Raw genomic sequence first — 11,893 nt, forward strand, 5'->3', positions numbered from 1 at the left:
ATTAAACACGCCAACTCCCTTCTATGTTGTCGTCGTAGATGGGCCAGAATCTTGTGTAAAGGAGGCCGTCGTCCGTCCTGTCCCTCGAAAAGTCGTTGCAGGAGGGGTATTATGTGGCCGGTCCGTATGTGTTCGATGCGAAACTACCATTTTTCCAAGTTCCTGGACAGACCCCTCGCCCCAAGCCCCAACGCATTGGAACGAGCTGTCGCCGCCTTCAACGTTCTTGGCATCATACAAGTGGTTTTTTGTAGACACCAGGAGCTGTACACCATTTGCGCCAACCTTCAAGTGCTCGAGCTTATGTGTTGGGAGAGGGTTGTTGTCGCGCATGGATTCGCGAGAGTGATCGTCATCGTTTGCCATGTCGACGGCAGGGTCATCGCTGGTGGAAGGAGCAACGGTTTCGTTCATTGGAGTGTTGAAATGCTGATCGGAGAGTATAGATGACAGATTGCCTTCCTCGATTGCTACATGTCCTCTGTCTCCTGCGAATAGTCTTGGGACAAGAACAGTTCAAAGTGGCTGTTGTCCGACGGATGCTATGAGTGTGGACGAAATTACCCCGCACGGAGTCAGCCTGCGAGATGTCTGCCTATCCGCCCCGCGCTTGATGCTCGGATGATGGGCAGCGGTATCCACTTCTGGTCGTTATGGTCGGCATGCTGTTTATTCTTGGAGGACGGGTATGCTAAACTTCAAGCCAATCCGGATGTGAGGCAATCTGCAGACCAGATTTAGTTCGACAGCTGTTGTATTTACGGCCCCATAGAAACCTCTAGAACGTGCGACCGTCGTGATGTCGGCCATCTAACACCAGTCAAATGCGACGTTTCCCGACTATCATGGCTTCAACATTAATCTTACATTCAACTACCTATTGCTGCCACCCCCCCCCCCCCCCTAAAACCTTCCCCCCTCCTGTGTCCGTTTTTAATTTCAGCTCATTCGCATCTTATCTTCACACTATATTCTCACGAATATCCTAAGTAGTCTAATTCCCTAAATCAAGCCGACCCTTTTAAGCAACTCAAGTACTAATACGCGTTTCTATAGAGCGGTCCGCTAACCGTCGTTCGCCTAGCCGCACCAATTGAACCGTTCTTCCTCCTTTCCGACGGGAGCGAAGAGAATTTACAAGCATAGCGCACCTTTATACAGCTATTGGTATCAAATCCCTCCCAAAAACATCGCCAAGTGCAAGATGGCATGGCATTAATAGGATATTGAGCTTCGCAAGACTTGCCAACCACTGAAGTAGCAAATACGTAAAATAGGTGCGAACATTATCGAACTCATAGAACTTGCGTGTAGGGGTGAGAGACAAAGCTCAATCAAGACCTTCTTTCCCGAGATAATTCCCTTGTCGGACGTAGAGGGAAACGAGGAGACGCATGTAGCTCTCCAGTCTCTGCTCCGACAGCTGACCGCGTGTCGAGAAGCGTAGGTAGATAATGAATAGAGATAGCCGATATGCCCTTCAAAGCAATATTTAAAACATACTATCACATCCAGTCTAGGCAAGAGCCGAGCCAGTCGAGGGTTCTCTTCTGGCTACTATCATTATAAACGTAAGTAAGCATTCATCACGCTAATATTTTCAGCATACCCACTACACCTTAAACCTTCAATCATATCCTCGGTCCCAAATACGTTTTTAGGCGGGTTTCCTTGCTCAGCAATAACCCGTTCACAGGTAGACCTAGGCTTATCAAAATACTGCTCAGTCAATCCTCTGTAGCCGTCTTACTTAAGTTTCTCCCGCTCGGGGCCTTTCTTCTCTGAAAGCTTATGAAACAAGGCATATAATATCAGAAATCTCGGCATACTTTAATACCGTGGAAGCTTCGTATCAAAATTGTAAAGCAACTTACAAAACAATTTGATGGGCATGCTACTTAACTAAGAATGGCTATGTCAGGTTAGTTAGGTCACAGTCTTGCGATATGGGTTCATTCATTATTACACTGCCCCAACTTCCAGGAGAAGCTCTTCAACGGTCAGATCTAGACTACTGATTTGGGACAATCTCGAACAGCACTATTATTGCTGCCAGTGACTTCTCGCTTAACTGTCGTTATGATTTTCTGAGCTCGTTCAACGTATGAATGGCGCTTGTCGAATTCTAGCGGGTTTCACTGACAGTTTGTACAATTCTAATAATGCAATTCTGGCATCAGTAACTACGTAGCGTTGCACTTTCCGGCTCTTCAGGCGACTGTCCAGATCCTTACGAATATATGCATTCGGAGTCTAAAGTGAGATAAGACTGCGAAATGCAATCTCAGACTCCTCCGTCTTGAGTTTATGTGATCACACTTTCTCATCGGTACCTTTGTTGCACGTGCAATTTTTGCAGTGGTGGTTCCCCTTCGTCCTCTTGGGCCATGCCTTCTTGAGATCATTCTCAACCCTTTTCCTATACTCGGTAATCTCGACCGAAAAGATGATCCAGATTAACAAGAGCCCAGTCACCGGAAGGGAAACGCCCCAGTAGACCCAGAAGAGTCTCTCCCCCGCAGCGAAGTCCCCTCCCATCGAGAATATCGCTGAGACTATAGAAAACGGGACAGCAACCGTGGCTAGCTTTGTCAATTGCCCCGCGCTTCGAGCTTGTCGATTGTTTACAAAGAAACGTTGCATATCGGCCCGCTTCGCAAAGTTATCCATGAATGTTTCAAATGTCCTCTCAACCTCTTGCATCATATCGTCGAGTTTGTTCCAACGTCTTTGTTCCATCGCGACTTGTCTTTGGGTGTGATCTATGCCTTGCCAATGTTCCACTGGGCCTTGTCCTTGAGTAGAATCCTTGACTGAGCCGAATGTCAAAGCGGTAATGCCAGAATCTGCTCCCCATTGGTCAACGTCGGGGGCAAGGAAGCAATCTCTGATGTCTTTCATGATACGCCTGTGTTTGCGGATGGTGCGTCCCTCGTTGACAATATGCTGGTAGGCCTTGCCGTCGGTATCAAAGTCGCTTTCTAGCCGTTTTACAGCTGCAGCGCTGCTAAAGTCCCTCCATTGAGCTTCGTCATACAAGAGCTCGTCGTAAAGGTCCGACTGATGGCGGCAGGCGAATTCTTCCCAGAGTGAGAAAATGAGGTTTCGGACAGGAACAGTCGCAACAAAGGGATCCCCCAGGTCGGAAATGATATCGAGGTTTTTATCGTATGCCAGGCGAAGGTGATCGTATATCACACAGGCATGTGGAGCGACGAGTGGTGCATCATTGGCGCCGACGATGACCTCCTTGGTGAAATGCAATCGGATGTATCTAATATCCGACAGACTGATCCTGTCCGTCTTCCGTCCTTCCTTCAGCTTTCGAAGGGTTGTCTGCCGGGGATCCACAAGGATAACAACTCCAAGAGAGTATCATTAGATGCGCTCGAGAGACAGGTCTGGGGGTCTGATAACTCACTTGTCCAGCCATCCTGACCATGCGGCATGCCCCAGAAAGAAACGAGACTGTAGAATGCGATAGATCCCAGGGCCCCGTTTTTAGGGAGGACTACATTAAACCGGTTGAAAGCCCCTGCCTCGATTACGTATTCGGGTTCTTCTTGCTCTACCATCGTAGGCGCTGCTCGAACCTGTGGAACAGAAACTCTCCAATACCTGGATCGTCCTTGTCTATTTCGGATCCCATCAACCGGATTTAGTCGGCACGTTTCATCGCAATGGGCAAGCCAAAACTCTGGCGGTATGTTTAGCTTGACTCCGAGCATCTCTGCCATCCGCGGATCCAAATCTTCCAGTATGATGAGCCTCCTGAAAGGCTTATTAGTGTCATGCGCCTTTTCGAAATGTTCGAACAACTCCCTGATGCTCAATTCGCCATGAATCACTCCACATTGAACAGGATGTGACCCAAAGTTCATGATATAGAACTTGGGCATATTTGGTCGAGGAGTCGTGGGATTCCATGGATGGCTGCGACCGTTCTTCAGAAAGCCCTCGGCGACGGCTTTTTCAACACGAGTCTGATACTCGGCTGTCAGGCCAATCATTTCGCGATTCCCATCCCAAAACTGCTCGCGACCTGTGTTTGATTAATAGGTACTTCGAAATAGAAATGGAGTGATGGACTGACTCAACGGCACATAGTTGTTGGGCATGATGGAGCTTGGAGGAAGAGATTCGCGAATGACTTTCCCAACTTCAATTACGCTCACGACTCACGGCAGCGGCTGGTCTTGGGACGGACTTTATATCGTGACGCATGGCACAGGCACAAGTTATGGCATCTGATGCCTGTCTTGGTGACGATTAGCGTTAGTCTCTAGTCTCGGTGGATTCACGACGTCCTTCCTTTTCTTTACAATCAGTTCTCGCCAAAAAAAAAAACACAAAGGGAATGCCAACAACCTGAAAGCTGCATGTTTTGTGGGCCAACCGGTAGCTCAAAACGATCCACGTTATTGAGCTGAAAATGCCCCTGCTCTAGTGATCGTCAGCAAGCCTCAAAGGCCGGGTTCTCGTGATGAGATTACTTGGCCGCGCAGTTCGGGATTGGAACATCGGTGGAATCCTGACGACTGCATGTCTTTGAATTCAACCCCACCATAAGTGGTATGCGTTCTGCAAGACTTGGCCTCGCTAATTGGACTCTTACGTTGCCGCTCAGCTGGCGACGATCATGTCTATGTTCCCTGTAGCCTGGCGGATCTTGCGATACCCAGAAGGGATAGCATCCTGCAAAGATACCATCACCGCGTGTGCGCATCTCAGCCAGTGATCCACGCAACTCTCAGGCCCTTATCAACCGACCCTACCAGTGCCCGTCTCAATTTAGGACCGCATTTCCTCAATCACAGCGCGCCCTCCATGTTGATTGGCTGAAGCGTACGATATACCCTGAAGCAAACAAAACACCAAGCAAATAGTCGATATGAATAGTCATAAATCGCCCCATCTGCAAGTCTTATCACCTCCAGCTGAGACTGCAAGTATCCTAATTGAGCCAACCCCCATCAATACTGTCAAGAAATGGAGAGAAAAGAAGACAAAAGAAAGCATGACCGCAGCGGCCCGCGCCTACCTAGCCCTCCAGCACAACGCCAAACCCCACACCCTTGAGACAATAGTAACCGGATCCATAGTCTGAATCATCTTTCTTAGCCACCGGAAGTAAGACTGATAAGATACTGTTAGAATACTAGGCAGAAAGGTCGACTAAGAAGGCGGTCTGGACCCATGTCGAACGAACCCTTCTCCTCTCGTCACGTACGGCCCGTCTACATCTGGTAGTATAGTGCGGGCCGAGGGGGAAACGCTTCACTGCCCCATATATTACAGACTTACACCCAACGGATGAATTGTAGGCTCTGCCCACCAACTTTCTCCTTGCAAGTTTCATATACCACTACGTAGTTCAACATGCGATTATTGAGCGTCTTGTCAGCCGAAAGGCGTTGCTCACCGGTGTGTGTATCAACAGATCCCTTCCAAATTGGGGTCGAGTTTGCGCAGCCAGTCAGTAGAGGCGAAACGGTGTACGTACTATAGATAATCATCCAACTGAGGTCAGAGTCCGAGGGCTCACAAGTCCACGGATGCGGCTCGACCCATGACCGACCACGACTCCCTTAATCACACCCAGTGGAAAGGGGAAATGGGGAAGTAGCAGTGGCAGGTACAGAGGCAAAAGAACGAGTCAGAGGATGCAGGTTGCAAAGCCTATCCTGACTCCGACTAGGAGCCAAAGCTCAGTAAAAGTTTGGGTATCACGGATGGGATGATTGTACATGGAACTTCGAAAGAGATCCCGCTTGCCAAGACAGAGACACAGATGCCTTCAGACTGGTGGATTTTGTACTGTCTGAAGAGGGAGCAGACGACTGTTCGTTCTAGATTTTCTGTGTTGCCTAGCTGAGATCATCCCCTTCATATGGGTGGGCGGTGCCAGCGTATCTATGGGCAATGTGTGAGTTTAGATACACATCTTCCAGAGATTGATCTGGTTTAATTTCTTGACCTCTGCTGGTCTGGTGGAATCTCGTAGCAGACAACTTTCGACCGAAAGGCTGCTCTGTTGATCGATACCACCAAGCTCATTATCAACTAGCCACTATGCGACGTAGCTAGTCTTGCCACCAAGCTGGGACTCTCTTACACGCCGGCGCAAAGCTTCACTTTCCATACTAAGCAGACAATTTCATCCTCCATTAATACGTCTCGAAGAAAGTCAGAATGTGTTTGATAGCTTGTCTTCTCTTATTCCCGCCAAACACTCTCAAGTCTCGACCTCGGGCCTTGCGACCAGGTTTCAAAAGCTTCAGTGGAAATGTCAGGCAGAAAAGCATGCCACGGGGTCGAAACCCGCAAACCAGGTACCACCATTTCTATTCCCAGCACAAACATCAAGTGATGTCCGCCATCCGACCAATGCGGGCAAAACTATCTGCCCGCGTGCCTATCGACGTCCAAAGTTGGGTGTGAACCCCGACGAACGCAAAATAATTCTCCGAGGAAGTAAAAGCCAAAGAAGAAAACGTGAAATGATCTACAAAACCGGTCGAACGCGCGTCCCCCATGTTCTAATTATCGCACACAGGCCGTTAAAAGGCTTGATGAACCCCGGTTTGGGATTCAGAAAGTGTGTGGAATACAGCTTGCTGAAGATGGTTGCTCTTTCGCGTCTTCCAGCATTCCCGCTGCCTATTTGGCCGTCCGCCCTGGTGTTTCGGCCAACCATCCTGACCACTTAATGCATTGGTTCCTGAGCATCCAAGTCAGGCGCGCGCGGATCAGAGATACGACGCTCCACTAGCTGAAATCGTGAGTATGGTAGGATCTTGTCGCAAGCAATCACTGAGAGGATTCTTATTCTTGGAACATCCCATAAGTCCTACTCGTTCGCCTCAACCCCCGGAAACCCCAAGATAAGTTTGCTGTCAAGCATTGACGACACATCTAACTTCAGTATCTGGTATGAGACAGAGCTCGGGGTCCAGTCACAAACTCAGAAACTGGTCTCAAGTTTAACCAGTTCATCGGGTAATGTTTCCCCAAGCGACCTGTTGCTAGTCAGTCTCCCGGACTTGAGTCAGCTCCACACAGACTCGGCAGGTACCCGAAATACCTTCGTCAGAATGTGAATCTTGAGACAAACAACACCAAAGACAAGTTAAGCAAAAGTTCAACCTCCCGCGATGGAAATCGCGTCAAAAATATGGACGATCTGGGAATCGAACCCAGGACCTACCGCATGCTAAGCGGTCATTATACCACTAAACCAATCGCCCATGGTATGATCTAGCCCGGACTTGAACCGGAGACCTTCAGTGAACAGCCGAAGCTCTATAGGACTCTCGAGATGTTAGACTGACGTGATAACCAACTACACCACCAGACCAATTGATTGATGATAGAATCGGCGAGCAAGCGCAAGATTAGGGCAGGGTTGTCGACGACAGGAATCTCCAGGAAGCTAGGCGGAACCCGGCAGGACGGATGCGAGTGAGTGGGTCCAGGGTCTCCGGGCGGGCTGGTCTACCGAAATTCCAGACGACAAGGTAGTTGGGACCCATGATCAATGACCTGCGTACCCATGGGCGCCATTGCGCGGAGTAGGTCCGTTGTGATATTGCAAGAAAACATGAAGCTTTAGGGCAAGTTGACGAATTCATGCGTTGTATGCGATGTGCTGACTCGTTATGATGGCTAGGCCCCAGAAGCCAGCCAGCCAGCCAGAGTCCTGGTGCTAGATGAAGTGTGTTCTACTCGTGTGACACAATTGTGTGAGCTTGATCCGAGACATGAAGAGACTGCCATTGTGGATTGTTAGTACTGTTGGAGGGGTCCAGTGAAGAGACAAGTTGTGGGGTGGAGACAGCCCCAGTCCACACTTGCAATATATAGCTCAATACCACAGCACAGTCCGAAGATCGTGGCGGACATAGCTCAGTTGGGAGAGCGTCAGACTGAAGCGGATCTGATCCGGAAAACTTCAATCAATCAATCTGAAGGTCGTGTGTTCAATCCACACTGGCCGCATCTTCGCTTTTTGCTGTCGCGCGTAACTGGGGCGTTTGCTGTGATGGTGAATTTCGCTGAACACGAAAGCGATGCTGTCTGTCCTTTTGCCTATTTCGGTTCCGCGTATGTGGTAAGAAGAGTCAAAAAGCATTAGGCTCTTTACGGCTCTGTGAGAAGGGCCAAATAGCGTATAGCTAGCCGGCCAGTGAGCAACGTCATACGAACGAGGTAGATGATGGTTGGTGGTCAGTGAGATGGTGTGTACATTGTCTTCGGGAGTTGACACCGAAGTCTGGCTATTCATAGGACTGGCTGAAGGAATGATTGCTTCTGGGCCCGAAAAGCGCTCTACATTAAGACCAGATCGTGATCGTAAATGCCCGCCCTCTGTTCGTCTATCCACTAGTTACCGTCGTTCGATCTCGTGGCCTGGTATTCGATACAAGGTGCGTCATAAAGAATCAAATGCTCCTAGGTCATGGCCAGCGCAGGCTCGTCCGGTCGAGTCGCTCGACAATTGGGATCGGGTTCAGATGGGTGGAAGTTCAGTCGTTCGGTTGGATTTCCACTTGTGGAAAGGCTCATCGCTTGCCGCGTATGCCAGACAAAATGGGCGTCCCCAACCGGTCCGGTCAGTGCGAAGATTGGAGCGCGTAACAAACATCAGCCGGATTTCGCGCGTGGTAACGCCGGAACTGGACAACAATGCCCATCAGCGGCGGCTTTGGACCATCTGACGAGGCTGTTAAGCGGATCGATAGTGCCCGGGCCGCATTGTTCTCAGGTTTGCGAGATGTGTTTCTAGTCGCCACCATCGTGAGCAATGGAAAAACACGATGCTGAGCACACGCAGTCCTCCTCGGTGCCGTCGGCTCCATCTCCGCATTTTCCAAATGCTTCGCATTATACCCGACTTTCGAGGTGTGCTGGCCGGCTGCCGTCTTGGCAGAGAAACGCCGTTCAGGCGAATCCAAGGAAACTTCTGTCATGGGTGGTGGATAGAGGACGGGTTTCTGTAGAGCTAGCTACCATGCCGTCTCGAATACCAAACATGGAGCCAGCGCATCGACGTACCCGAGGCGGGGCGGGAAATCCCATGGGCAGGAAGACGAGAGCCACGCCGACTGGGTATAGGCTGAGAGAAAATCATGTTCTCCCAGGGCTGACCGTGGCTCAAGGGCGAGTTAGTTGTAAGTTTATCGTCTTCTTCCTTGCCTGTTATACGTGGCTGCGTGTCGGACGCGCTCAGAGTTGCGGGAAGGCACGTCGTTGGTGTGGTAGCTTTCCCATGCAGATCCCCCTCTCGATTCCTTCGTCCTGCTAGTCCCAGAGTTAGAGGGGCCACACATCGCACGCGCGGCCACCAGCAGGCCTCGCCTGCTCCCCAAGTCCGGTAGCAGATTTGCAGGCGATCTTTGTGCACTGCCTTCCCGGCGGCAGTGAACGGCCGCTACTGGGCATGCATGGATGGAACCGGCCGGAGACGATGACAGGCAGGCAAACAGCTAAGCATTGCGGGCTGTCGGTAAATCTTGCCCTAGCTGAGGATGAACCCTGTGCCTATTCTTGGACATCATTCTTGGCAGGCCATGCGTTTCTTCATGGCGGCGCAAACATTGTGTGTGCTGACAATGAGCATTGACTTTGGTCTGGTTGTCGGATGCAGAAAGAGGCCGTGATGATATCAGTTGCACGGAGAAAACAGCGAGCAGGTTTGATGCATTGCAGGGAATGGAAATGGGGTGTGTGTCGAAAAATGACGAATGCCCCAGACGGAGATGGCGACGCCCATGACCATGGCGTCCTCAAGAGACACCCAGCGGCAGGATCCGAGACAAGGCTGTTGTGTTGGTGGTGGGATGCCTGGGTGCCGTCACAACGGTTGTTTGGTGGTGTCGAAGGCGGCTCAAATGGGTTCGTATACGTCGTATAAGGTATATAGTATCTTCAGTAAGAGCAAAGTTGGTGAAGGAGGGCCTGTCTGGCTCTTGACGCGGGCGGCTTTAGAGTTTAGGCTTGGCTCGTAGGAGATCTATAGGTTGATTGCGATATCGAATCTCGGATTTGCCAGACACGTTGCATTGGGGTGAGGGGGGGCGCGGGATCAGGGAGATCCAAGAGTGAGGGAAAGGGGACGACGCAGCAGCGAAGAAGCTTACTGCAAAGCTAAAGATACGGCGCTTCGAGAAGGAGAGGGCGACAGGGCCTGACTCTGGTCGTTTGGCTGCTGTGGTCGTCGTGTCTGGGTGGGTTGAAGTTAGAAGTTGGTCGGAGATGGGATGAATGTGGAGGAGTTGCGCTACACTAACAATTTCTGGCGCGTCTCGGCCAGTAAGCGAGCCGAGAGGAACCCCTGCATCCGTGCCAGAGTAGGCAAGTACTTGATGGGTGTTCCTGCAAGTATTCCGTCCGTGCAGGATTATGTGCAAGATACTTGGTGATACTCTTAGAAATGGTGAATAAAGTAGAGTAGGAGGTGTCCCCTGCTAAAGGGGAAGGATTACCTAAGACGCTTGTCTCACTCTATTCTTCAGTCTTCAGGGCAGGCGCGGAGCAATCGAGATACAAGCTTCCATTGATTGATTGTACTTGCCTGATTGTAATAGGTTGTCACTTAAGGTACATAGTGAACACGGATCAAGGTAAGGTACCTAGGTATAACCAACGCTTTGGCATGTGCCGGTCGCATCCTCTCTTCCTCATCAAGTTCATCAAGTTCTTGAACCAGTGTCACCGCTAGATTCCCGGATTGCCCATCCCGGGTACTAGATCAAGTGATCTATCCAACGCAGGGACGCCAGCACGACAGACGACTATGGGAATCCAAACATCCGTCACTCGGGCAGGCTCCAATACAGGCTCCAGCCCATCAGCGGCAAATGTTTGGGGCTCTTCTTTGAGGCACGGGTGTGGCAGCAAGCTAAAATCCGGAGGTGGCAGCTCCCGAACGACTCCTGTTGACCATCCATGTTTCAGATGCGCCTGGCAAGTCCGCGAAACCGCCCTCGAGTCCTCGACGCCCAAGGAAGCAGAAGTCGATCACGTCCCAGTCGGTCCAAACTCCCAAACCCTCCGAATTTCACTCGTGCCCGGCCCAGGCGCCAGGTCAAGCTTACCCGTCCTCGACTTTGAAATCTCCCTTTCTGGCCTTGACTGGGTCTCCAGCCAGACTCGAGGTCGGGGTTGGCTTGTCACCTTGTGTTGTGTCTTGCCCTGGTGCCGGGAGGCAAGCAGGAAGCCCTGCTTTGCCTGTGTTGCATCTCGTCTGTGTTTCTGGTGTGTGCACCTGCGCCTGTGCCTGCGCGCGCGCGCCGCTACGATGCGTGGCTAGCATCGTTTTCCGATTTCACTCCTCTCTTTTTCTTTCCATTTGTTTTCTTTTCCTTCTTTTCGCTCTTATTTACACTCACTATCTCCTCCAACCCGTTTTCTTGCCCTGTCTCCTGCTCTGTTTCCTCTCTGGACTTTTGGGGCTTTGTAGGAGAAACATTCGAGAGTCGACAAAAGCAACTACACGCTGGACGACGGTTGAACGACAGGGAAGCAGACAACGGGACGCGGTCACAGCAACTCGGCTTTGGGTCAACATTCATCACTAGGAGCACTCGTCACTTGTTCTTGTTAATTCCGAATACTCGAGCCATCATTGGATCATCGACATCGCACCAGGTCCGGCTGGCAATCTATTCATCTAATGGCCAATGTCTTGAAGACATACCCAAGTCGTCACACTTCCCTTTCCACCTCGGGAAGTCTCTTCACACAGACGACTTCTACTTGTTCATAATACCGACTCGATTTGATTTCGGGGCTTCGCGTTGTCCTGTCGTTGGCGCTGGATCGATACCCTTTAGACTTGTTTTGAGGAACAGTCCTCCATCTACTTTCTTTTCGAGCCACATACGACGCCCAC

The 11,893-nt window shown here is 50.6% G+C and overlaps 4 protein-coding genes across 4 annotated transcripts; 1 reads left to right on the top strand and 3 right to left on the bottom strand.

Moving 5' to 3' along the window:
- Nucleotides 1-21: 21 nt before the first annotated feature.
- On the bottom strand, nt 22-414 carry CABS01_01161 (uncharacterized protein; the record flags this gene model as incomplete). The annotated part of the gene is made up of 1 exon (XM_060534541.1): nt 22-414. One exon carries the CDS (start codon nt 412-414, stop codon nt 22-24), a length of 393 nt encoding a protein of 130 aa, XP_060401619.1.
- Nucleotides 415-2,313: 1,899 nt separating this feature from the next.
- CABS01_01162 (uncharacterized protein) lies at nt 2,314-4,118 on the bottom strand (the record flags this gene model as incomplete). Its single annotated transcript, XM_060534542.1, has 3 exons — nt 2,314-3,362; nt 3,422-4,042; nt 4,094-4,118. 3 exons carry the CDS (start codon nt 4,116-4,118, stop codon nt 2,314-2,316), a joined length of 1,695 nt encoding a protein of 564 aa, XP_060401620.1.
- Nucleotides 4,119-7,785: 3,667 nt separating this feature from the next.
- Nucleotides 7,786-7,902, bottom strand: CABS01_01163 (uncharacterized protein; the record flags this gene model as incomplete). Its single annotated transcript, XM_060534543.1, has 1 exon — nt 7,786-7,902. The coding sequence occupies one exon, from the start codon at nt 7,900-7,902 to the stop codon at nt 7,786-7,788; it is 117 nt and encodes a 38-aa protein (XP_060401621.1).
- Nucleotides 7,903-8,685: 783 nt separating this feature from the next.
- Nucleotides 8,686-8,982, top strand: CABS01_01164 (uncharacterized protein; the record flags this gene model as incomplete). The annotated part of the gene is made up of 2 exons (XM_060534544.1): nt 8,686-8,764; nt 8,834-8,982. The coding sequence occupies 2 exons, from the start codon at nt 8,686-8,688 to the stop codon at nt 8,980-8,982; spliced, it is 228 nt and encodes a 75-aa protein (XP_060401622.1).
- Nucleotides 8,983-11,893: the final 2,911 nt, after the last annotated feature.

The sequence above is a fragment of the Colletotrichum abscissum genome, assembly GCF_030869225.1.
Source record: "Colletotrichum abscissum strain IMI 504890 chromosome Unknown Scaffold_2.1, whole genome shotgun sequence".
NCBI lineage: Eukaryota > Fungi > Ascomycota > Sordariomycetes > Glomerellales > Glomerellaceae > Colletotrichum > Colletotrichum abscissum.